The sequence below is a fragment of the Juglans regia genome, chromosome 2 (assembly GCF_001411555.2).
Source record: "Juglans regia cultivar Chandler chromosome 2, Walnut 2.0, whole genome shotgun sequence".
NCBI classification, from domain to species: Eukaryota; Viridiplantae; Streptophyta; class Magnoliopsida; order Fagales; family Juglandaceae; genus Juglans; species Juglans regia.
The window spans coordinates 13,372,433-13,399,260 of NC_049902.1; the positions used below are offsets into that span (position 1 = coordinate 13,372,433).

At 38.7% G+C, this 26,828-nt stretch overlaps 1 protein-coding gene across 5 annotated transcripts in view; it reads left to right on the top strand.

Moving 5' to 3' along the window:
• Positions 1-896: 896 nt before the first annotated feature.
• LOC108998007 (molybdenum cofactor sulfurase) overlaps positions 897-26,828 on the top strand; it is a 71,265-nt gene continuing 45,333 nt past the window's right edge. For 4 of the 5 annotated variants that reach the window (XM_018974416.2, XM_018974417.2, XM_035687526.1 and 1 more), the window contains exons 1-6: positions 897-1,082; positions 1,251-1,349; positions 13,523-13,581; positions 13,862-14,022; positions 15,026-15,180; positions 15,937-16,063. In XM_018974416.2, coding sequence (XP_018829961.2) covers positions 971-1,082; positions 1,251-1,349; positions 13,523-13,581; positions 13,862-14,022; positions 15,026-15,180; positions 15,937-16,063 — 713 coding nt within the window. In that variant the 5' untranslated portion in view covers positions 897-970. Of the gene's footprint in view, positions 1,083-1,250; positions 1,350-13,522; positions 13,642-13,861; positions 14,023-15,025; positions 15,181-15,936; positions 16,064-26,828 lie in introns of those variants that run through there. The other variant, XM_035687527.1, reaches the window with a different exon arrangement.

Below are 26,828 nucleotides of genomic sequence, written 5' to 3' on the forward strand. Positions count from 1 at the left end.
TTGATAAAATCACAATGTCCATTTTATGTTTGTAATTTTATAATTGTTTTATCTTAATTTGTATTATTGTAATAATTTAGTTATTATAGTTTTATTATAAATTCTATTATTGTAAATTGTAATAGCTTAGGAGTTAGAACTTAGGAGTATTAGTAGTACTTCTTTAATTTTTTTCTCTTAATTTATATTTTTTTTATTGTAAATTCAATTTATTGTTATTTAAAAAATTTAAAATTATACATTTTTTTTTTTGCCCCAAAATGGGCCAGAAACATTGAAATAGACTAGAATGACTCAGAAACAGCTTCTGGGCTCATGACCCATTTGGGGTTGCAGGGGTGAATAAATAGGGTATCCACCTCCATAGCCTGGTACTTGGAAGGGGTATCCCGACCCCGCACCAATGGGGCGGGTGCCGGGTAGAAAAATCTCACCCCCGTCCCATGCGGGGTAAGGGGCGGGGAGGGGGAGCCCCAGTACCGTATAGTGCGGGTAGCATCCCTATAATAAATATTTGAATTAATTTGTTTAATGAGGCTTTAATATAATTTTTATTTTGAGATTTAAAAAGTTGAATTGTTTTTTATATTTTATTTAGATATTTAGAAAAGTTATAATGATTAGATAATGATTAAATAAAAGAATTGAATCTTTGAATTTGAAATTTTTTATATTTGTGGTTTTTGAATATTAAGATAAGATGACTTGAGAGGATTTTATTATCCAAACTAAGTTTAAAAGAAAGTATTACAAATACAGTACATATCTCTACTTAATTAATATATAATTTATTATTTTTATTTAAATATATATTATTTTTAATTAGAGGAAAAAAAATGAAAAATCACGTAAAGTGTACTATCTTAATGGCGGTAGAAGTTTCTAAAATTAGGCTAGAATATAATTTCTTCAAACTTTTCTCCCTGGCTCTCTTGCTGTCTGTCTCTCCCGCGCAGAAAATCTGAAGCACATGGATCCAGACAAGGAAGAGTTTCTCAAAGAATTCGGTGCGGATTACGGGTACCCAAACGGCCCCAAGACTATCGACGAAATCCGAGCTACTGAGTTCAAAAGATTAAATGGTCAGATTTTCTTTTTCTCGATTACAAGGAACACGATACTTTTCAAAGTTTCTCTGTTTTTTTTTTTGATTTGGTTAGTCTCTCTCAAGAAACTATAAACGATTAGTAGTGGTTGAGTATCTTGTTTGTTTATTTCGATTGTTTTGGTTTGAATTTTTGGAATGGTAGGTCTTGTATACCTGGATCATGCTGGGGCTACTCTGTACTCTGAGTTGCAGATGGAGGCAGTCTTTAAAGATCTCGCCACTAACGTTTATGGAAATCCTCGTATCCTGTTTAAGCCTTTGGTAGTGCTTGCTTAAATTTTGAAATTGATTCATGGCGTCTGAGATTCAGATGCGGTTCTTGCTTTGACAAGTAGCTTGAAGTCTCCCCATTTTGTTTTCCCACGTCTTTCCTACTCTTGCTTTGTCTCGTGTACTTGAATATAAAATTGACTTTAGGCTTCATTTGGATAGTGAGAAGAGATGTCGGCCGGTTTGGGTTGAAAAGTCTCCCAATTCATCTCAATTCATTTTATCTAATTATTACAATTTTCTCAAATTCTTATACAAAATATAATAAAAAATTCAAATTTTCAAATCTCAAAACAATAATAATATTAAAAAATAATATTTTATTCAACTTTCAACTTTTATCTCATCTTAACTCACTATCTAAATCTCCCCGAAATGATCTATGAATAGTAGTGAAATAGTTTGTGAATAGTAATGAAATGGTTTGAGTTAAGATATTTTTGGGATTTTGGGAAATGAAAGAGAAAAGTTAAATAAAAATATTATAAAGTTAAAATATTGTTAAAAATATAATTTTTTAATATAATTTTTATTTTGTAATTTGAAAAAATTGAATTGTTTGTTTGTGTTGTTTTTTTTTTTTAAAGTTTGGAAAAATTGTAGTGATTAAGGGGATGCTTGGGGAATGAGATGAGATGAAAATTTAATAAATAATAGTAAGGTAGTTTATGAACAGTAGTTAGATAGTTTGAGTTTAGTATTTATTGGGTTTTGGAAAAAGAGAGATAAAAAGTTGAATAAAAAATATTATAAAGTTAAAATACTGTTAGAATATAATCTTTTTAATATTATTTTTGTTTTGGAATTTGAAAAAGTTGAATTATTTTTTATTTTTTATTTAAAAGTTTGGAAAAGTTGCAATGATTAGTTTGAAAGTGTTTGTGTTTGAATGATGTTTGGAAAGAAAATGAGATGAGATGAGATGAGATGGGATGGGATGAGATGAAAATGTTTTCCAAACATCTCCCAAGTAATGATTAGATGAAAAAGCTGAAGGCTTGAAATTGAAAAGTGTTAATGTTTGTGGGTGTTTGGATATTGAGATGAGATAGGATGAGATGGGAAGAGAAGAGAGGATCTTGCTATCCAAACATGGCCTTATTGAATGTTTTTTTGGTTGCAAGAATAATGTAAAATCGCTAAATTTTTAAACTGCTGTTAAGCGCTTAAACAGTTTAGTTTCAAGTCTTGGGACTTTCAGTTACCATTGGAATTATATGGGTTGTGTTGGGATTTGATGGGCTAACTCTTATCAGTTGGAATGAAGGCTGGATTAGGAGATCATGGTATGGATTGGAGGGGCTTGAGTGCTTTTTTAATTTTTTTCAAAGGTGGTGTGTCAGTTCCTACTATAAGTAACCTGAATGATAACATCACATAAAGAATGGAATAATCCACACTCGCTGCTTTGCTACACATGAACACATTGCTCTTGTCAGGGTTATAAATATCATTGAAAATGACGTAGAACTAACTCTTTTGGGAAATGGATTTGGGATGACTACTTTCTTTTGGTAATTTTAAATGCAAATATTAATAGATTTCAAATCATCCATTTTTCTTACAAAGATAAAACAGATCGTACATTGTAAATCATTCACTTGAACTTTAGATTGGAATCCATTCTTCCCCAAATTATTGATCCAAGCACAAGGTTCCAAAGCTTGAGCTTCCTTTAGCGCAAAAAGTATTTTGAAAATGTTGATAATGGGATGCCTAATGCAGAGTGTAGTGTGTTCAATTTAAATACTGTAGTGGACTGGTTCACTTACTAAGAAATATCGTAATGCCTATAAGATTAGCTCCATCAGACATGTGCAGCATATTTTAGGGTGAAGCTGAGCATATGCAGGAAAATGACTAGTGTCAACTTGGGGAGTTAAAAGGGCAAGTGGATATCTTTGATTAGTAAATTTTCTTTTTCGAACTGACATTATTCGTTAGTCTATTACTTAGCCAAATCTCATATTTGAATAAGAATTTGCTTGGATTTCTCATTGCTAAGATATAACTTAAAGAATTTAGTTTATTTTTTTCCATTAGCATAAGCTTTTTAAGACAGCTATTGATTTAAAACTCATAATGTTGGCTTAAATTGCTAGAGTCACAAATGTTTAAATTAAATGTTTAACCCATAGGGGTTGGCTCAAGTGGTAAAGGCCTTGGACTTAAGGATATGCTCCCCCCAAGTCTAAGGTTCAAATCCCCTTGGTTGCAAACAATCTCTAGGGGCAATCGGACTGAGAGATTTTCTCCTTGAATTACCCGAGTGTACTTGTGGAAAACTCCTTGCCGATGGCCTATGCACTCTTGAGATTAGTTGAGATGCTGTTCCCGGACACCTGGCTCCAATCAAAGGAAAAAAAAGGTTGTTGGATCAAGCCCTTGACTTATGATGCACTCTTGACTTAAATTTAGGTTCCATGGAGACTTTTGAGTTAGTTTGGAAAGAATAGCGGTGTGGTACTCTTGCTCCTTTATCTCCTGTTTAATTCCCTATGATATTTATTGGTAAGTTATGCAAGCACTTGGTGGATCTAGAACATAAGACCTCATTCCCAAATTCATTTTTAGAGGGAGGGAGGGAGAGGTTCATTCGAATATGGAGCTGAAGCAGGTACTTTTGAAGGGCAAGAGAAAGTTCCATTTGAATCAGAATAATTGATTGTACCGATTGCTTTATGGGTTTGGAAAAAGTTTAAGAACAATTTTCGGTGCTCACCGATACCATGTGGTGGATTGGGGGTGCGTAATTTGAGGGTCTTCAACAAAACACTTTTGGGGAAATGATTGTGGAGATATCATAAGGAAAAGGGGAGGGGGTTTGTGGAGAGAATTCATAGATTCTAAATATGGGAGTATTTGGGGGGGCTAGTGTTCTAATGAAGTTAGGGGGACATATGGTGTGGAGTTGTGGAAAGATATTCGATCTGGATGGGAGAGATTCTCCAAGTTTTTCAGTTTTGCGATTGGAAGCGGTCATGGTGTTTATTTTTGGCATGATGTTTGGTGGGGTGAAAGGGCTCTAAAGCAGGTTTTTCCCCTGGTCTACCAAATTTCCAGTGACAAAGAGGCCATTGTGCCTGATTTATTGGTGTTTTCTAATGGTTATGTCCAGTGGAATGTTAGTTTTTCGAGAGCGACTCAATATTGGGAATTGGATATGTTTGCTGATTTCTTTGACTCGTTGTATGCTATGTCGTTTGACAACGTGTAGGATGATTTGGAATCCTGGTAGAAATAAAAAGTTCTCGGTGCGTTCCTTCTATGAGGCTCTCTCGGGTTTTCTAATGATCATTGTTTTCCTTGGAAGGCTATTTGGAACTGTAAGTTACCTCCTAAGATTGCTTTCTTTATATAGACTGCATCTCTTAGGAGAATTCTCACCATTGATAGTTTGAGGAAACAGGTCATATCATTATAGATTGGTACTTTTTGTGCAAGAAAGATGGGAGAATCAGTGAATCATCTTTTGCTACATTGTAAAGTGGCCTGGTGTTTATGGAATGAGATCCTTAATCGGATCGGGGTGGCAAGGGTTATGCCTAGAAGAGTTACGAATATTTTTAAGTGCTGGACAGGTATTAGGGGAAATGTCCACATTGTTGCTGTGTGGAGAATGATCCCTCATTGTATTATGTGGTGTTTGTGGATGGAGAGAAACAAGAGGTGCTTTGAAGACATGGAGCATTCTTTGGATGAGCTAAAGAGATTTTCTTACAATACTTTACTCCCTGTGTACTTGGGCTATGCCTTTTACTATTAATCAAATTTTACTTTACTTATAAAAAAAATTCGGTGCTCATTGGTGGTTAAATCAGATTACTTGGTTTTAAGGAATGAACTCCGATAACTAAAAAAAGGAGTATACAAATGTAATCAAGTTGTGGGGATGTTCTTGTCAAAAAGCAGTGTATGGGCAATAGAAACGACATACATATTTTCTAGTTTAGAATCTAAAGGATTTATTTATATCAAGCGATATTAAGATTGGCGTTGAAGGTGGTTTCCATGGATTTTTGATTGAGATCTAGATGATTGTTTTCTAGTTTTATATTTAAGGATGGGGTTTAGAAAGGTAGTCCTCATAGAAACGAAGTTGTTTGAGATAGTGCATGCAGGAAGTAGAGCATTACGTATCATTGAGAGGGGAAAAAAGGTGACTAAAGAGTTGGTAATCAGTTTTACCATTGCGAAATGGGTTGTGCAGTCTCTTGAAGGCTGTGGTCAAGTGGATGCCAAGAAGGATTACATTAAAACTTTTAGTTATGGCAGCAGTGCCTATATTGCTCAAAGATCCTCTAATGCTTTTGGTAGACATATGACCATTGTGGAATATAGAGGTGGTGGCAGGAGAAGCATCGTCAATGTCCCAGAAGATGTTGGAGGTCTAGGATGGAGATGGCTAGTGTTGGAGATCCGTGAGATGAGTGGTGGTGGGGTGAAAACTGTAGGGGAGAAGTATGGGAGGGAGGTCCCCAGTCATCTTCTTGTACAAAACAACACCTCTGCCAAGACCTATGTTGAGGCCGTAGTTGGTGTTGTTCCAGCCATGAGAGGCGCTGCCAGTAGTCCAGATTTTGAATTGAAGGGCAATGATGGAATTTTGAAGGAGAAGGGTAGAGTGGAAAACCATGGCAGAGATGTTTACACAAGAAGGGATGAAGGCTCTCTGATCAAGGGAGAGTAGCTGAGAAGGTTTCCTTACTTAGAATAAAGGAGGAATTGATAACCGAGAGGGAGATGCTCATTAAGTTAATTGACAGCATTGATTTGGATCTGGGCATGGACCAGGGGTCTGAAATAGTCTGTGGAGCCCCTAAGGGTTTGAGCACACAAGTGGCTGGGTCTAAGATTTCGGGCTCGTAGAAGGTCACGGGGGGAGTTGGTGTATCAGACAAGAATTGGGCTGGTCAGCATGCAGGCCCAGCAACGCATGAGGTTGGCCCGAGGAGCAGGCTTGGAGACGGAGGGGCCGAGAAGCAGACATGGAGATGGAGGGCCAAGCTTTCAACCCATCAACGTACGAGGTTGGGTCCTTGTCCGGTGGTTCTCTACTGGCAATGGACACCCACCGGACATGGCCACCACAGACTCAACGGGGGCAGGCGAACAGGTGGCTGGTTTCCCGGACGAGGGGGGAGTGACGGCGGCGCCATTGTCAAGCTTTAGGGAAATTGGTATGTTTCTCGAGGCAAAAAATGCTTGTGAATCTGGTCCAACAGTCACGGAGCCTCCACAGACCGTGCCGATGGCTGAAATGATGGCCTCTCGATATCGGAAATGGACCCTTCAGAGGTGAGGGGTGGTGAGGCTAACATGGAGGCAACGTGAAACCCTTTGGTGTTGGTTCCTTTCGATTCCTTTGGGACTAAAGGAGAGCCTGATAGTGTAGGGACAGCAGACACAGTCTCCTTGGAGTGTGAAGATGTTTGCTGCTGGGAAGACCCACTCCCACTGGTATCCCTACATCCGTTCAAGACCAGCAATTCTCAAGCTTCAAATTGGGTATTGAACATGGCAAAGGAGATGCAATTTAGTATGGGGATTTTATGCGATGGTTTTGAGGACCAGCTTATTGCCCTCTTTGTAGCTATAGAAGCTGGAAAGAACAGTTTGGGATCACCCAGGGAGTTCGCATCAACTAAGAAGCGAGCAAGAGAACTCTATAGACTTGATTGGACAGTAAATGATGGAGCAAGTGGAAAGAGCTCTAATCGGGGAAAAGTGAGGGGAAGGGTAAAGGATGTGGTTTTATGAAACCAAAGATTGTTTCTTGGAACGTCAGGGGGCTGAATGAGAAAGATAAACGCCTTATAGTTAGAAATCAGCTTCATAAATGGAAGGTGGACGTTGTATGTTTACAAGAAACGAAACTTGCAATTATTTCTCTGCGTATCATTAGAAGTTTGTGTGGTTGTTGTCAAGCGGGATGACATTATTTACCATCCATTGGAGCATCCGGGGGCATATTAGTAATGTGGGACATGAGAGTGGTGGAGAAAATGGAGGATTTTCTGGGAGATTACGTGGCAGCATGCTCGTTTAAGAATGTCATTGATGGGTATCAGTGGGCGTTCGCCAGAGTTTATGCGCCTAACCTTGATCGGTCCAGAAGTTTACTATGGGATGAGTTGGCCGGTATTGGTAGCGTATGGGACCTACCTAGGTGTATCAGTGGTGATTTCAACGTCACTCGTTTTCCGAGTGAAAGATCGGGTGGTTCGGGTTTCAACCCACCTATGGTAGATTTCTCTAACTTCATCTCTGAACAAAATTTACAGGATCTTCCTCTTGCAGGTGGCTCTTTCACTTGATCTAGCAACCGAGATCTTCCATCTTGGTCAAGGCTAGACAGATTTCTAATCTCACTGGATTGGGAGGCTCAGTATTCGGACCTCATTCAAAAGAGATTACCTAGTTTATGTTCAGACCACTTTCCCATCCTTTTGAACTATGGAGGCATTTGAAGAGGTCCAAGATACTTCAAATTTGAGAACATGTGGTTGAAGTCTGATGGTTTTCTGGACAAAATACGTTAGCGGTGGTCATCTTATCATTTTCATCGAAATTCTAGTTATATTCTGGCCTGTAAATTAAAGTCTTTGAAAAATGACTTGAAGGATGGAATACACAAGAGTTTGGTAATGTGGAAAGCGAAAATTTTTTTCTCTTGGAGGAGCTTAAGGGTTTGGAGGGTGTGGAAGATGAGAGGCTACTATCTGAAACTGAGTGGGCGTGCAAAACTCAAGTGACTGCGGACATTGAACGGATCTCTCTTTTGGAAGAAATATCTTGGCAACAAAAATCACGTGCTTTATGGTTGAAGGAAGGGGATAGATGCACCAAGTTTTTCCACCAGGTGGCCAATTCGCATAGGCGGAACAATGCTATTGAAACTCTAATGATAGACGGGGCGGCCTCATCCAACAAAACGGAGAACTCAAATTACATTGTCAATTACTATGATAAGTTGTTTTCGGAACAGTTTTCGTGGAGGCCAAGACTAATGGGCTGGCTTTTGATATGCTTGATCCACAGGCTTTGGAACAACTTGAAAGGCCGTTTGAGGAGGTAGAGGTCAAATTGGTAGTTAAAGGTATGGCGGGCAACAAAGCCCTAGGTCTTGATGGGTTTACCATGACCTTTTTTCAAACTTGTTGGGATGTACTTAAAGAAGATATCATGGGAGTTTTCCATGAATTTCATGGAAGTGGGCGGTTTGAAAAAAGTTTCAATGCAACCTTTTTAGTACTCATCCCTAAAAAGACTGGCGCAATAGAGGTGAAAGATTTTAGTCCTATTAGCCTAGTGAGTGGGTTATACAAAATTTTATCCAAAGTATTGGCGAACAGGCTAAACAAAGTGATGGAAAGTTTGATTTCGAAGCCTCAAAATGCCTTTGTTAAAGGTAGGCAAATCCTTGACTTCGTACTTATTGCCAATGAATGCTTGGAGAGTCGTATTAAGTCGGGCGAGCCGGGGCTTCTATGCAAGTTGGACATGGAGAAAGCTTTTGATCACGTCAATTGGAGATTCTTACTTTATATACTTGAGAGATGTGGCTTTGGCACTAAATGGCGTACTTGGATCCATTACTGTATCTCTACGACTTGTTTTTCTGTATTGGTGAATGGCACGTTAAAAGGCTTTTTCAAAAGCTCCTGAGGATTGCGACAAAGAGATCCTCTTTCTCCACTTCTCTTTGTTTTTCTGATGGAAGCTTTTAGTAAGATGATTGCAGGGGCAGTGGTGGGTGGTTTCTTATCAGGATTCTCAATTGGTGTGGTAGCCTCAGGTTCGCTCAACATCTCGCATCTTTTGGTTGCTGATGATACTCTAATCTTTTGTGATGCCAAACATGAGCAAATTTGAGCTTTGAGGGCTCTTTTATTATGCTTCGAGGCCGTGTCAGGGTTGAAGGTGAATTTGGCCAAATCTGAGGTAGTGCCATTGGAGCTTGTACCCAATGTGGAGAGTTTGGCGTCCATCTTGGCCTGCAAGATATCTCAGCTGCCCATGTAATATCTTGGTCTTCGATTGGGCGCGACTTTTAAATCAAAATCCATGTGGGATGATGTGCTAGAAAAAATGGAACGGAAATTAGCCAGTTGGAAGCGAATGTACTTATACAAAGGGGGTCAGGTGACTCTCTTCAAGAGCACTCTTTCTAACTTACCAACGTACTTCTCATTATTCCCGCTCCCCGCCAAAGTGGCTCATCGCATGGAGAAACTTCAACGTGATTTCCTTTGGAGAGTAATAAAGGATGGGTTTAAATTCCACTTGGTGAAATGGGCCACAATTTGTTCTCCCATCAAAGAAGGAGGCTTGGGTATTCGGAATTTGAAATCTTGCAATAACACTTTGCTAGGCAAATGGTTATGGAGATTCCACAATGAGCGGGAGGCCTTGTGGTGAACCGTCATTGCTTTGAGGCATGGAGAATCATGGGGAGGTTGGTGTTCCAATGAAGTGAGTGGACCTCATGGAGTTGGGCATTGGAAACATATTAGAAGAGGTTGGGACCCATATGCAGCACATACTTGTTTCAAAGTTGGAAATGGAGTGAAGGTAAAATTTTGGCATGATTTATAGTGTGGTGATCAGGCACTCAAGGAAGTTTTTCCTCAAGTTTATGGCTTAGCAAGAAGAAAAGAAGCATCAATAGCGGATTTAGTTCTCATCTCCAATGGCCTTCCACAATGGAACATTATTTTCCTTAGAGATGCACAAGATTGGGAAATGGATGAATTTTCGGTGTTCTTTGACCAGGTGTTCTCCACTTGGGTGTTGGGGGAGGTGAAGACAAGATATATTGGCGCCCTTCCAAGAAGGGAGTTTTCACAGCCCGTTCTTTCTACTGTTCTTTGACCATGCACACCTTAACCCGTTCTTTCCCATGGAAGAGCATCTAGAGGACAAAGGCGCCTTTAAAGGCATCCTTTTTTGTTTGGACAGCCTATTTGGGGAAGATTCTTACTATAGACAACCTAAGGAAATGTGAAATCATAGTTATGGACTGGTGTTATATGTGCAAGAAGAGGGGCGAGTCCACTGACCATCTCTTACTACATTGTGAGATTGCCATGATCTTGTGGAATGAAGTTTTTGCTTGATTGAGTTTAGCTTGGGTGATGCCGGAAAGGGTATGTGACTTTCTAGCCTCGTGGAGAGGTATTCGGGGCAACCCTCAAATTGCATCCATATGGAAACTGATACCTATATGTCTATGGTGGTGCATTTGGAGGGAGAGGAACGCAAGAAGCTTTGAAGATCAAGAGCGATCGATGGAAGAGCTTAGAAATTTGTTTTTCAATACCTTGCTTCATTGGTCGATTGTAATTGATTTCCATGGCATGTCTTTTCATGAATTCCTTGTATCTCTAAACTAGCACGCATAGGCGTTGCTCTTGTATATGTCCCGCGTACTTGGGCATTTTGCCTTCTTTTGATCAATAAAATTTTGTTTACCGATAAAAAAAAAAAGATAATAAATGTTTGAAGGCAATGGGTGAGACATGCTTGAAAGTGACATTTTTGTTATATTGGAACTGCTATTTGTAAGGAATGGAAGATTGCAACACCCCCTTCGTGTCATAACTGAGCACCTAGGATTTTGAAATTAGTGTTCCTATTTTTCTGGTTCAAATGATTTTGAATCTTATCTCAATTTTCCGAATTTCAGTTGCTGTTTGACTGTTTTAAAGAAAAATTTTCCAGAAAGGAGTTGATTTTTATTTGCACTGTTGTAGGAGGAAGAAACTTCCTTAAATAGGAATTCTCTAAATCTAAAATTCTTGATTAAAACCATCAAAGGAAACTTCCTGGAAGCCCTAAAACCCCTATTTTCGTCAGCCCTAATATAGCCCAAGAAAACCATAACTTTTCTTATCAAAAGGAACCTAAACCTCTTTATTTCAACTCAGCCGTAACTCTCCATTGATGCTGCTCCTTTTCAGTCCCTAAAACTCAAAGACTTCCATAAAATTGCAGCCCTTCTCTCACCTTAATATAAATCCTATTTGTTGGCCTCCCTTTGGTGATTTAGGGGAGTTTTACTTAAATTTAAATTTTTGAGTAGTTACGTATGAATAGAAAATCTAGAGCAAAAGTCACTGCCTGCCTTCCAGCAATTAAATCAGTGTGATAACCCTAAGTTTTTTGTCTTTTTTTTTGGCACTCCTATAGCACCTTTTCTAAGTGTGATAATCCCTAGGGGCTGCAACTCTTTGTGCAACCTCTAAGTGAATCCGAGGTAAGTTTTCTAAAGCAATCACCTTAGAACTCGAAATTCCCTATCTTTTACACACTTAACCTATTCCTCATTGTTTTTCTATGTCAAAACACAGAACCCTAAGCCTAGATCATGTAAGAGGCTGAATTTTGTCAAGGAAATGCAAGTGGACAGATACTGTCACTTTGTTTATCTTCACAGTTTACAGCTTTTGGAGGCTAGATAAAGGCTTGTTCATGTTTGATTTCTAACTTACAAGTATGATACTATGATAGCGTATTGGTACATTGCCTACAGAAGTGAGATTTTTGTTATTTCAGTGTTAGATTTTATTCATGCTGTCCAAGAATGAAGTGTTTTTATATGTGTTATAACCGTCTTACATTTAGTTAAAGGCAAGATATAATTAAACAAATTAGCAAACTAACATATCAAAATAAAACATCAGACACAAGTACACATGTATAACACAACTGACCTACTAAAAAGCGTGCATACTTAATACTTATACTAACATAAACATGTAACATGTACTACACACAACTCATTAAACTTATCTTTCCCTTTCTTTAATGGTCAGCACACCTTAACCCCCTTGTGTAGGGTTGTGCACCGATTCCATTGACTGTGGCGGGTAATCGCTTATTTTATCATAACATACTATGGTGGACCATACTTAGGTCCGTAGCTTGCACATCCACCCATAACTGCATTGGTACCATGCATCTCTTGTGGCCATTTTTTGTTTTTACAACACATCTCATCTCATCTCATCTAATCATTACAATTTTTCAAATTCTCACAAAATAAAATAATCAATTCAACATTTTCAAATCTCAAAACAATAATAATATTAAAAAATATATTCTAACAATATTTTTATTCAATTTTTAATTTTTATCTCAACTCATCTCATCTCATCTGCGAAAACAAACAATGCCTTAAAGTTTCTTTCATAACTTGTCTTTTATCTTTCTTACCATGATGCATATAGAATACATAATGACATAGCTTATAGTAATCCTAAATGAAACATATCACGATGCATGTAAAACATATAATAACATGACATTGGAACTCACTTTTATCATATCATAACTGGGTACGTAAAAAGTAGCTTTCAATAAAGGGCCGTACATACATAATACTTAAAAAAACATTATTTGCCATACATGTAAGGGTATGATCATGCTACTTACCTCTCTGGTTCTATTGATAACAAATGCATCAATAATCACCTACTTGAAGTTGCTGGGAAAGGGTTGGACTTAATAGGGTGAGGCTGGCTCTTTTTTCAATCTCCTGAAATTGCAGCAGTTATCTAGGGTTAGGGATTGGTTTTCTTGAAGAACATCACATGGGATTGCTATACAAACTTTCCAGACTCACAGCAGCCTCTGTTTTTTTCTAGTTTTCAGGCCATACAGTCCTTTTAAGGAGACCTGAAAAACCTAATAATAGGGCTGTACGAATTTAGCTCAGTTTGTTTTGGAAAGGGGTTCTAATAATCCTAATGGCTAGGAGTTCTATTCTTTTGATCCATTTAGGAGTCATAAATGGGGCTGGTTTCCACTTATCAGATGGGCTTTGGCTAGAAAATACTTGGCTTTTCCATCCATATATGGGCCTAATGGGCTGAACCTACTCCATTTTGAATCTAGATCCATAATTTCATATCCAATCGTATCTCCTCAATACTAGATCCTCAAATAATAAAGTCTAAAAAGATTGGGCCCATGCTCCAAATTTACAAAGCCAAAACAATTGGGTCTGGATGTTACACTTTTCCCCTTCTTCATTACTTTTCTATGTTATGAATTATCCTATTTTTAGAGGGATGGTATATTGGTATATTTGAATCTTTATGATTGCATTACATCAAGTGAGATGCCTTAATCTAAACCTAGATAGCCAAAGTGACTCCAGCTTTGCTACTTGTGACATTGTGAGGGAAGCCCGACAGCAGGTACCATATGTTATCTTAAGGAGCTTGTGATGCGTGTACATAAGGTTTTGGGAATATCAGGTTCCACCTTTATCTCTGCTTTATTTTAAAGGATCTTAAATTTTTTCTCAAAGTTCATTTTCGAAGTTATCTGCAAACATTACATATGGTTCTCAATGTTCTCAATTATTGGTGGTGACTGATATTATGTTTCCATGTTTCATTTGTATGCAACTGATACTTTGTTCCAAGTTTTAGATTTTCCACGAGTTGTTGACAGTCATGTGTGAGTGCCCAACAGGTCCTTGATTATTTCAATGCATCCCCAAAAGACTACAAATGCATATTCACTTCTGGGGCAACTGCAGCATTAAAGCTAGTTGGGGAGGCATTTCCATGGAGCCACCAGAGCTGTTTTATGTACACAATGGAAAATCACAATAGTGTACTTGGGATCAGAGAGTATCCTACCATTTAAGCTTTCTTGATCATCCTATTATTGGATGGGGCTAAGCACTCTTTTTGATCATTTTGAGTATTTTATGTGTAGTTATGCTTTGCATTTTGCTTAATATGGTAGCCTCTACTAGGAAGGTGACTGCTACCCCGAGCCACCACAAGTTGATATTATAAGCTGTCGGCAATACATGATTGGCTACTTGTAGAAATAAAGATGTGAAGGCAGTTACAAAACCACCAGTTCTCAAGTTTTACAGACACTGATAGCAGGAACCCAAGTTTTATGTTGCTTTGTGTGGGTGAATCGAAATGGAAAAGCTGAGGCATGAGCTTCTCCTACTAAAGTAAATTTGTTGACTAATGTACTGTTTTCTTGAGCTGTAAATGAGCTGAGCCATGTATGAGTAGGTAGAATCTTGGCTCAGTAAGAGCTCATATATTTTGTTTATTTTTGAAGTGGTCCTTGACAGACATTATTATTATTGCTATTATTGTTATTATTATTATTATAAAAAAATTATTATTATTATTATTATTATTATTATTATAATATATGTCAAATATACAAACAAATCTGTGTATATGTATAAAATCCATTTTTATGCATGTGTATTTGTATGTTAGGAATTCTGAAATAAAAGGGAATTACATTGTACGCGACTATTTTGTTAGAAGTTTAGGTGGTGCAATGTTAAAAGTTGTAGCATGTTGAACATATCAACAATCATGAAGTTGATGTTTAAAACTGAAGTAAACCTAGACAACTCACTTGACTCGCCTCTGAATGCTGTTAGAGCATGATATTCTTATGCATGCATATTACCTTGGATATAGTGCTAATCTGGTGATTTCTCTCATGTTTATCTTTTTGCAATGCCTTTGCTGTTGCATAAAACCTCGATTTTGTAGATGAAGTTTTTAATAGCAATGCCATAGTTTCTGAATGATCTCATACTATTTTTTTCTACTATATGCCATGGCTGTATAATCCTTATCAAAATTTTAGATATGCTCTCAGTCACGGTAGCGCAGCCTTTGCAATAGATATTGAAGAGTCTATGGATCATGAAGTATCTAGGGGCAATCTAATGTCTGTCAAGGTATCCCAGCACCAAATACAAAGGAGAAATGAAGCAAGATTCTTTGAAAAAGAGCCAACAGGTAACTCCAAGGTTAATAACGGACACATCTAGTGTTGTTCCATCTCACATCTTACTAAAAATTTTATATAAGCCATCGGCATAGATTATTACATGGTGATCATGATTTTAGTGGTCTTAAATGGATTTTGAATTATTGATGTAGTGATGAATATTTTGCTTCTTAAGGCAGTTCTAGATATCGAAATCATAATGTGCTCTTGTGAGCTTGGAACTTTGATGACTTGCATAAAACTGGCTACGCATTAGCTTTCAATGATTTTAGCTTGTGCCTCACTAAATTCTTAAATTTTTTATTTCGCTGATCATTTTGGTAATAATTCAATCTCTCTCTCATAATTTCCTCCTATATGCTTTACCTACATTGAAGTTCTTGGAGAATTATACATGATTTGCAGAATCTGATGGTTTAGTTATCTTTCCATCTGATCTTTAGTTTCAAAGACTTTCATGTTCATCTAATTTCTCTTCTTTCCTTAATATTTGCCCTTTCTGAAATAAACAGTGCTATTTGCCACTTCATTTACCATCTGCTGCAAACCCATGTGCAACTAACTCTAACAAGTCAGGGTCTTCAGCCCTAGCTTCTTCTCTCAGATTTCAAAAGTCTTCTACCTTTTCTGATAAATTTAAATAATTTGCAACCACAATTAGCATTTTGCACTTAAAAAATCTAAGCTAAGAGTGTATTTTATTATTGTTTTGGTTTTGTTTGGAGTCTTTGACACTATCTCACAATGTACTTTACCTATTGCAGGTGGTGCATATAACCTATTTGCCTTTCCCTCAGAGTGTAATTTCTCAGGATTAAGATTCAGCCTTGACTTGGTGAAGATTATTAAGGAAGATTCAGAAAGAATTTTGGAAGGCTCTCCATTTTGCAGGTATATAACTTGTACCATGTTATGTATTCTTTTTCCTACTTTATTGTCCACTTTTTTCAATGACATATCAGAGTGGTGTGGGCCAGACTCCCCTATAGCAAGTGGGCCTAACACACAAAATATTTAATTAATGGGGTGGAGTGTAGAGTCAGGGTTCGAACTTAGGACCTCTGCTTTGATATTATGTGAAATCACTACTTGTCCTAAAAGTTTAAGCTAATGGGAAGAGGTAGATTTAATTATTTATATCCTTAACAAACATCAACAACTGGAACTAATTCTGATTTTGTCAAGTTGATTTTCAACCTTGACATGGATTCAAAACATAGAAACAAGCTTCCCAAATTGCATAAGTGCTCACAAAAAATTAGTTTCATCTTCAAAAAGAATATAAGATATAAGTAGATTGTCTGTGTTCCTTTGCCAGACTTAAATGAATTCTGTTGTCTGGACATTCATCGGCAATTACGACTGAGTCTAAAATCTGTCTCCCTCTGTTGAATACATTTGGGGCTGACAATCACCTTTTACAATGCGGTTTTCATCCTGCTAGCCACGACTTCGTAATTATTCTCAGAAGGTTGATAAGTCGAAATTTCCTTATCTCCACAGCCTCTTCTTTTTTAGGAATAAGTGCTATAAAAGTGGCATTAAGACCTTGTTCGAATTTGCTTCAAGTCCCTCTGCTATAGGAGTTGTGTTATACTTCCTGCCACGGTGGAGTGGGCCACTGGCTGCTCGTTTACATCCCCAGTTCTGGAAGTATCTCTCATATTCATCACCTTATTGGCTATCTGTGATCTAAACATAGGAGAGCCAACTTCAGAGTCATTGTTGTTGACTTCTGAGCCTTTGGTAGCATCCACAACACAACTGGAGTCTATGGCAAGATCTGGCCTAGGTTCTGACGATCAGCATTATTGATAAACTCATGGTTCGTTTTGAAAGTAGTATGACTGACACACCCAACCCAAACCTGCTACTTTATTAGTCAGATTGAACATTAGAATATCCTTGATCTAAAATCCGGTCTTGGCCTAGGCGCAAAGGTCTTTTAGAACCCTGCCCACATCTTACATTTCACTGTAATGTGGGCTGGTTCTTAATATTGTTCCTTTAGTTTCTATTATGCTGGGCTGGACTTTTTTATAACCTTCACTGAAATAAAACTGCAGGAGCCGGAGGCCATTACAAATAACACCCATGTAAGCCCACCATACCTTGCTATGGCCTTATACTAGATGGATGCTTGAACAGAATTTGAAGATATATGCCTCACTTCCTACCCTGGTGGGCTTTGAAAATCCAGTTAATTCTTTCTTCTGAATGAGCTTCTGTTGTTAATTCAAACTACCATATAGGGCTGACAAAAATCCGAAAATCCGACTCCGACCCTAACTCCGCTCCGAGTCGGAGGTTTTTTCTCTTGAGAAGTCGGAGTCGGAGTTGGAGTCGGAGGTGGAGTTGAACTGACTCCGACTCCGCTCCGATCTGACTTTGATTTGCCGACTCCGACTTCGACTCTGACACTGATATTAAATATATTTTATAAATGTGTTTTTCTATATATTAATCATAAAAATTGTATATAATTATGTTTGATATAGTTAGTTAAACCCTATACTATACTAGCATGAGGTCATTATTATTAAATAATATATTTATAATATATTATATATAGACTAAATTGACTAATAATAATTTATATGTAAACATCATACTATTACAATATTACTACCATGTAACTATACATTACTAATATATAAATATAATAACATGTAATACTAATGTATAAACATTAAAATGCATAATAACATGTAATACTAATCAACTAAATTACTAATGTATAATAACATGTAATACAAATGGATAAACACTAATGACTAATATATAACTTTATAATAATATGTAATACTAATGTATAATAACTAAAGTATAATAACATGTAATAGTAATGTATAATAACTAAAGTATAAAAATATATAATATAATAATAGTATTGTATAATAACCAATGTTCCAATATATAATATATAATCACTAGTAACTAGTATAATAAGTTAAATATAGAATACTAAGTCTAGTATATAATTAAGTTAGAAATTAATATAATAATATGTAATACTTTAGTAGAACAATATGTAACTAACTACTAACGTATAAACACGTAATACTATTATACTAATATATAATACAAATTATACTTTAGCTATTAGTAGGAATAAGTTAGACACTAGTTATAGTAAAAGTATAATGAGTTAATAACTTGTAATTAAACACTTTTTATAAAAACTACAGTACAAGTCTATCGACGATAACATGTAGTTAATCACTATAGTACAAGTCTATAGACTATAACATGTAATTATTTAGTTTTATTTTTTGTTATGTTTTTAGTAAAATTGAAGCAAAAGTGAATTATTTACTTTAAATTTTAAATTTTGAAAAAATTTAACTTTAAAAGCTCACATAAAAAATTCCTTTTTAAAAAGTGTGACAAATATGAAGTTGAAAACAGCCAAATAAAAAAATCCGAAAAAAAGCCCAAAATCCAACTCCGCTCCGACAAGTCGGAGCCAGATTCGGAGTGGAGGATGAATATGTCGGAGTCAGAGGATGGACATGCCGACTCCGACTTGGTTGGTGCTCAGCCCTACTATCATACACCCCTCCTCGGTGCTAAACTCAAAAAGTTTCAATTCAATGATAACTCTGCTAAAAAAACAATCCTTGAACACTATGGTTATGTATTTTGTGAAAGTGAAAGAAAATTTAAGAATTTATGTTTGAACATCTGAGTTGTGTTTTGGTTGGGAAGAAAAATGGCTCTTGTGAAAGCTGTTGTCATTGAGCTAAAAACCTTTGAGGTAGCTAGGGAGGGCCGATGGTTGATTCTCACAGAAAGAGGATGGAAGTTTGTGAGAAACATGAGAATGGAGTTAGCCACTGCACGGTGGTTCAGCAAAGCCCTGGAGGATGGCAGGAGGAAAGGGTTTTATGCTAGTCATCGGGAAGGGGACAGGGATTCACTGTGCAGAGGTGTTCAAATATTCAAGGTACGTTCATGGCGCTGGAAGAGCGTCGAGGGGGCGGGCGTTGTAACTGTATCCTTGTTCTTGAAGACAGAGAAGGGAGGGGATGGTGGAAACTGGCAGAGATGTTAAGGGAGGCTGCTCATACAGGTGGGTAGGCACTACCAACGACAACGGCAACGACGCTTTTGAAAGCTTCGCTGTCGTATAAGGAGGCGCTTCAACAACAGAGGGATTTGGACTTGTCTATTCAACCTGTCAGGTTGCATGGCAGGGGTGTATCACTGCAAAGGCATGGAATAGCCGCGGTTTCTGGAAGGGTTTAGAGAGTAGAAAAGGATGACAGAGGGGAGGTCGGGCTAAATAAGGAAATGTTTCTAAGGGAGCTGAAGGTGATGAAGGGGCAATTGAACGAGATGCAAACTAATATGAACTGGATGATACGGTGCGTTGAAGGAGAAATAGAGATGGGGCTGGGTTTCGGTTTGAATGGAGGGCCGGTGCTGAGTAACTCACATGGACTGGGCCAAGTGAATGGCCGAATGTGGGTATCAAAAGGAAAGGCCCCATGGGCCAAGAGGTTGGGCTCCAACCATTAGGTAAGAAACCCATCTGGAAGAGACGACTCTCAGCTGAAGCAGGCCCATCGACAGAGGGGGCTCAGTCCTTACTGCCGGCGAAGGGTCAGGGGGCTCCGGCGACTGCTGTAGCAACATTCGACGAGGGCCAAGCAGCCAGAGATGACACCCACGAAGCTTCCAATATGCTTGGTCTCGGACGAAATCTCTGGAGTTCCTGCATCTAGAGCTTCGATTGGGTTTGAGGGGTCGGATTCAACACAGATCAAGCCGGCGAAGGTGGTAGCACCATCGACGGGGGCCAGCTTGCCAATATGGCACACGCAGAGAAGTTTTCAAGAATTGATGGGTCGGCAAGTTGTCTCGAGGATCCTGCGATCAGTACTCTTGAGCCGATGGCTCCATCCAAGGCTCAGCAAGTCCCGATTGTTTCTAAGGAAGCCTCAGGAGGGTTAGTGGTGGGGCTCTATGTGCAGGATTTTGAGGAAGGAGAATTGGTGAAAAGATCATTGGGAAAGACAGCCCCAGTGGCTTCTATGGGAAAGGAGATAAGGCTAGGGGATGAGGGTACTAGCCTGTTGAAACACTTGTTGAATTTTGAGGGCAGCAGACAGTCTTGGGAGGTGTCTACAGATTTTCATACAGAATCTGTAAAAGAAGTGGTAGATTCGGATCTACAGATGGAGGTATTTGTAGTAGACAGTGATGAGGAGGAGATGGGTAGTCCGTCACCGTTACATATGCTTCCCCCCCAGATTGCACCTAGAGCATCAGATTGGGTGTTAAAAAAAGTGGAGGAGCTTCAAGGTTGGGTGGGACTATCATGTGATGTCTATGAAGAACAATTCATGGCTCTTTTAGTAGCTTTAGAAGCTGGTCAATCCACGGCCATGAAGTTAGCAGTTCGAAAGGAGAGAGAGTTGAGACGGCTGCATTGCTCTATTAACTATGACAATAAGGAGGGAACTTCGAGGAGAGATAGAGCCAGAGGGAGGGAGTTTACTGTTGATAATGAAGTCTAAAATATTGTCTTGGAATGTAAGAGAGATCAATGACGTGAATAAATGTCTTCGCATTAGATCTCTTCTTCGTAGCTGGAAAATTGACATCGTTTGCTTGCAAGAGACCAAGTTGAGAGGTATTGATAGAAACATTATTCGTCGTTTGTGGGGGTGTTCATTTGTGGGATGGTGCTATTTAGCTTCATCATGGGCTTCAGGAGGTGTGTTGGTGATGTGGGATAAGAGAGTGGTGGAGATGGTAGAGGATTGTACCGGGTCTTATTCAATGGCTGTAATTTTTAGGAATATTGAGGATGGGTGGAGGTGGGCTTTTGCGGGGGTGTATGGGCCTAATGTGAATAGTGATAGAAGCTCTCTGTGGGAAGAGTTGGCAGGTCTATATTCCTTATGGGATTTACCTTGGATTTTTTGTGGGGATTTCAATATTGTTAGGTACCCTAGTGAGAGGGCAGGGGCATCTACGGTGACAGGAGCAATGGAAGACTTCTCAGAGCTGATTTTTTATCTAAATCTTGTGGATCTTCCTTTGGTTGGGAGGGACTATACTTGGTCCAACAATAGAGGGTGGTCAAGGTTGGATAGATTTTTAGTCTCTTCTTCGTGGGAGTCGCATTTTCCGGACCTATGCCAAAAAAGGTTGCCACGGGTATGTTCCGATCATTTTCCAATTTTGCTTGATTGCGGAGGAATTCATGGGGGTAGGCATCCTTTCAAATTTGAGAATATGTGGTTGGAAGTTGAAGGCTTTGTGGAAAAGGTAAGGGCTTGGTGGGAAGCTTATTCTTTTGAGGGTACCCCTATCTTCATAGTGGCGGGAAAACTTAAAGCTCTAAAGGCCAACGTAAAGAAGTGGAATGAGGAAGTCTTTAGACACAGAAGTGTAGAAAAATATTCTCTGGGATGAGTTGCAAGCATTGGAGGAAGGGGATGTTAATGAAGATTCTTTGTTTAGGAAGAATGTGGCGGTGACCAAAATTGAGAAAGTATTGTTGATGGAAGAAATATCTTGGAGGCAAAAATCAAGGGCGCTTAAAATATTCTCTGGGATAAGTTACAAGCATTGGAGGAAGGGGATGTTAATGAAGATTCTTTGTTAAGGAAGAATGTGGTGGTGACCGAAATTGAGAAAGTATTGTTGATGGAAGAAATATCTTGGGGGCAAAAATCAAGGGCACTTTGGTTGAAGGAAGGGGATAAATGCACTAAGTTCTTTCACAAGGTGGCCAATTCTCATAGGCGTAACAATGCTATTGAAGTACTTCACTCAGGTTCAAATGTGTTACATTCCCTTGAAGAGATCCAAGATCATACAGTGTAGTATTATGAGGATCTCTTAGCTGAAAAAATAGAGTGGCGTCCTAAACTTGACGGCTTAAGTTTTGACCAACTGGATCCAGATGTTGCAAGTTGGATGGAGAGACCGTTTGATGAAGGAGGAGGTGCATCCAGTGGTGAGAAGTATGTGCAAAGATAAGCCCCAGGTTCGGATGGCTTTTCTATGGCTTTCTTTTAAGAGTGTTGGGATATAGTGAAGGAGGAAGTGATGCAGATTTTCCATGCTTTTCATTTTAATTTTAGCTTTGAGAAGTCATTAAATGCTACTTTCATTGCACTCATCCCAAATATAGCTGGTGCCCATGACTTGAAAGACTTCCGGCCTATTTGCTTGGTAGGTGGGATCTACAAAATCATTTCAAAGGTATTAGCTAATCGTATGAGTTTGGTGATGGACACACTCATTTCCAAACCTCAAAATACTTTCGTTTGGGGTCAGCAAATTTTGGACTCAATTTTGATAGCAAATGAGTGTTTGGACAGCCGGTTAAGAGAAGGCCTTCCAGAAGTCCTTTGCAAGCTAGACATGGAAAAGGCTTTGGATCATGTTTGTTGGGACTTTCTTTTCTATATGCTTAGAAGATGTGGCTTTGGAGATAGGTGGTATGAATGGGTTAAACATTGTGTTTCGACTGCTCGGTTCTCTTTTAGCCGCATGGTGGAGGCTGTGGTAAGGGGGGGATTTCTTGCAAGTTTTTCGGTGGGAAACAATAGTAATGGTGTCAACTCCATCTCCCACTTACTTTTTGTAGATGATACACTCATCTTTTGTGATGCCGTTGGTGAACAAATTCAAGCTCTAAGGGCGGTTCTGTTGTGCTTTGAAGCGGTTTCGGGACTCAAGGTGAACTTGGGGAAGTTGGAGTTGGTACCGGTGGGGGATGAGTAATATTGCTTCTCTAGCAGAGTTCGGTTGTAAAATTGTCTCTCTTTCTATGAAATATCTTGGACTTTCTTTGGGGGCGTCATTCAAAGCAAAGAGCATTTGGGATGGGGTGGTAGAGAAGATTGAGAAAAGACACTATCGGGGTGGAAGCGGCTATATCTATCAAAAGGGGGGAGATTAACTCTTATCAAAAGTATCCTCTCCAATCTCCCCACTTACCATCTTTCTTTATTCCCATTACCGGTGTGTGTGGCAAACCGGATTAAAAAATTGTTTAGAGCATTCTTGTGGGGTGGCATGGGGGAGGAAACTAAATTTCACCTTGTAAGTTGGCTAAGGGTGAGCTGTCCGATTGCGAATGGTGGGCTAGGGGTGCGAAATTTGAGTACTTTTAATAAGACACTCCTAGGGAATGGTTGTGGAGGTATCAAATGGAAGAGAACTCATTGTGGAGAGCGGTTATTGATCACAAGTATGGTAGTGTGTGGGGTAGATGGTGCTCTAAGGAGGGTATGGGGTCTTATGGAGTAAGTTTATGGAAGTTTATTAGAAAGGGGTGGAACACTTTTGAAAAACATATGAAGTTTGAGGTGGGTGATGGAGTAAGAACCTGCTTTTCGGTGATAGAGTAAGAACCCGATTTTTTCAAGGTGTTTTTGGTGCTCTTCAGGTGTCGTCTCCGGTACTGGGCACCAGAATCGAGCTTGTTGTCATTCTCTGTGCACCCCAGCTAGTTTCTTGTCGTCATTGCCTGCTGGAAGGCCTGTTTGTCACCAGTGACGTCAAAGTCTCGGGGTGTTTGGTTGCAAGTCTCAACTATCCAATCCTTGAGTGCGTATGCCCCCCCAACTTTGAGTAAGAGCTTTTTCCTATCCGGAATAATACCCATTTGGTAATGAGAATACGGTAAACCTAGCTTCACTTATCCTCATTTAGGAGAACTTATTCCTTGTTTAAGGTTATTTTTGAAGCCAGTATCGGCGATACCCGATACAGGCCGGTTTAAGTCCGATACATCCCGGTTCAGACCCTAAACAACTCGGTTCAGACCCGATACAGGCCAATTCTGAGCCAATACGTGCCTGTTTCGACCGGCACAAGTTGATTCCACCCGATACAAATCCGAAATTTGGGTACTTAAGCTGGGTTTCTACTTTTTTAGATTGTGTTTCTTGGTTTTTCATCCAAGTTGTGTGGATTCTTTGTCTTCAAGTTGAATTGTGATATTTTTCTCCATGGCAATTAAATTTGAGTCATTGTCTCTTGCATCAAACTTTAATATGCCAATGACTTTAGTGAAGTTGAATGGAAAAAACTATATGTTGTGGTCAAAATCTGTTGAAATGTTTTTGAAAGGCAAGGGTCTTCGTATCCACTTAGTTTATCCAATGCCTGACTCAACTAGTTCTACATTTGCTCAATGGGAGCAAGAAGATGCTCAAATATTGTCCTAGATGTTGACCAGTATTGAGCCTAATATTTGCACTAGCTTAATACATTTTGACACCGCTCAAGAGTTGTGGAGGCATCTAAAAAATATGTATTCAGGTGTTGGGAACATAACCCTTATTTATGAGTTGTGTCAGCAATTCTTTGGGTTGGAACAAGGTGTTTTGGGTTTTGGAAGAGTATTATTTTCAAGTGTGAGCATATGTGAAGAACTCAAAATGTATCAACCTATCACTTCTGATTTTCAAGTATGCTACAACAATGTGAAGAGTTTAATGTTCGGTTTGTTGTTGGCTTAAAACCTGAGTATCAGTCGGTGTGTTCTCAAATTTTGGCAAGTCCACAACTTCCCTCATTTCTTGATGTGTTCTGCAAACTTCAACGAGCCACATTATCTGGACATGGATCTCTATTGTCTTCTGATTAGAGTAATGAGGGATCTACTTTAGTTGCCTCCTATGTTGCTCCTGGTGGGCGTGGAGGCCTGGGTAGTAGAGGTGCACGTGGGGGACATGATGCCAAAGGTAATCACACTTGAGGTCGTGAATCTCGTAAGTGCACCTATTGTGGTTGCACTACCCACTCAGTGGACTATTGTTGGGATCTACATGGTAGACCATCTCTCGGTCTGCTAATCAGGCCATTTGCCAAGATGTTACATCACCGTCAACGAGCTCCAACCTGACTCTAGAGATGATTAGCATATTGAAGGATGGGTATGATCAGATTTTGGGTCGCGCACGGGCGACTTCATCTTCCATAGCTACTCTTGCCCATTCAGGTACAGCGTATGCATGTCTTGTCTCATCTATTCAAGATCCATGGATTATCGATTCAAGAGCTAATGAACATCTGACTGGTTTGTCTTATTCCTTATCTAAGTTAGATACCATGACATCTCCAAAGAGTATTACTCTTGCTAATGGTTCTCTTGCAAAAGTTACTGGCATTGAATCCACTAAGCTCACTGATTCCATATCATTGTCATATGTTGTATACACTTCTAGTTTTCCCTTTAGTTTGTTGTCCATTAGTAAAATTACTCAAAAGCTTCACTGTTCTGTGACCTTTTATCCCTCTGTATGCATCTTTCATGATCTCAAGACAGGGAAGAAGATTGGTACGAGGAATGAAGCTGGTGGTCTGTATTACCTTGATGTCAAACAATCATCCACTCGAGCCCTCATATCCTCATCATCATCTGCTTTTGAATGGCATTGTTGTCTTAGACACCCATCTCTCTCTCTTTTGAAACGTCAAGTTAGGAATCTTGGAAATGTGTCTTCTTTTCCTTGTGAAGCCTGTTAGCTTAGCAAATACCATCGTATGGTCTTCATAGATGCCAAATATACCACTCGGTATTTCACCTACATAGTGATGCAGGTCATATCTTGTTGGTTGTATATGTGGATGACATTGTAATTATTGGGAGTGACTCAACTGGAATTGCTAGGCTGAAACAATGATCAGTTTCAGACAAAAGACTTGAGAAAACTTAGATACTTTCTTGGAATTGAAGTCGGTAGATTCTAGAAAAGGTATTAACTCATCTCAGAGAAAATATATACTTGACCTTCTGGAAGAAATTGGCATGTTGGGTGCACGGCCTATTGACATTCCTATGGACTCAAATCGTAAACTCTTGAAATAGAAAGGGGAGTAGGTTGGAGATCCAGGTAGGTATCGAAGACTTGTTGGGAAATTGAATTATCTTACTATCACTAGGCCTGATATCTCTTATGCAGTGAGTGTAGTGAGCCAATTTCTACAAATTCCTAGGGTCTCACATTGGGTTGCTGTAATCCATATTCTTCGTTATCTTAAGCGAGCTCCTGACCTTGGATTGTTGTATAGACCAATTGGAAATCTAAGAATTGAAGCATTTTCAGATACTGATTGGGCAGCATCTCCTTCAGATAGAATCTATTACTGGATATTGTACCTTTGTGGGAGGTAACTTGGTTATAAGGAAGAGTAAGAAGCAAATAGTAGTTGCTCGATCTAGTGCATAAACTAAATACAGAGCAATGGCTTACACTATTAGTGAGCTGACATGGTTGCGACACTTGGTTCAAGAGATTGGGTTTCCAACTCCTATCCTGCTTCAAATATTTTGTGATAATCAAGCTACAGTGCATATTGCGTCTAATCCTGTGCTCCATGAGAGGACAAAACACATTGAGATTGATTGTTACTTTGTTCGGGATATGATATTAAGGGTTGGTTTGGGGAGTGAGATGAGAATTTTGTGTTTTGTTTTGAAGTTTAAAATATTATGTTTTAATATTATTATTGTTTTGGGATTTGAAAAATGTGTATTGGGATTTGAAAAAATTGAATTGTTTATTATATTTTGTATGAAGATTTGAAAAATGTGTAATGATGAGATGAGATGAGATGAGATGAGAATTTTGTGTTTTATTTTGGTTACCAAACCTACCCTAAGTGGTGACATCTCTACACC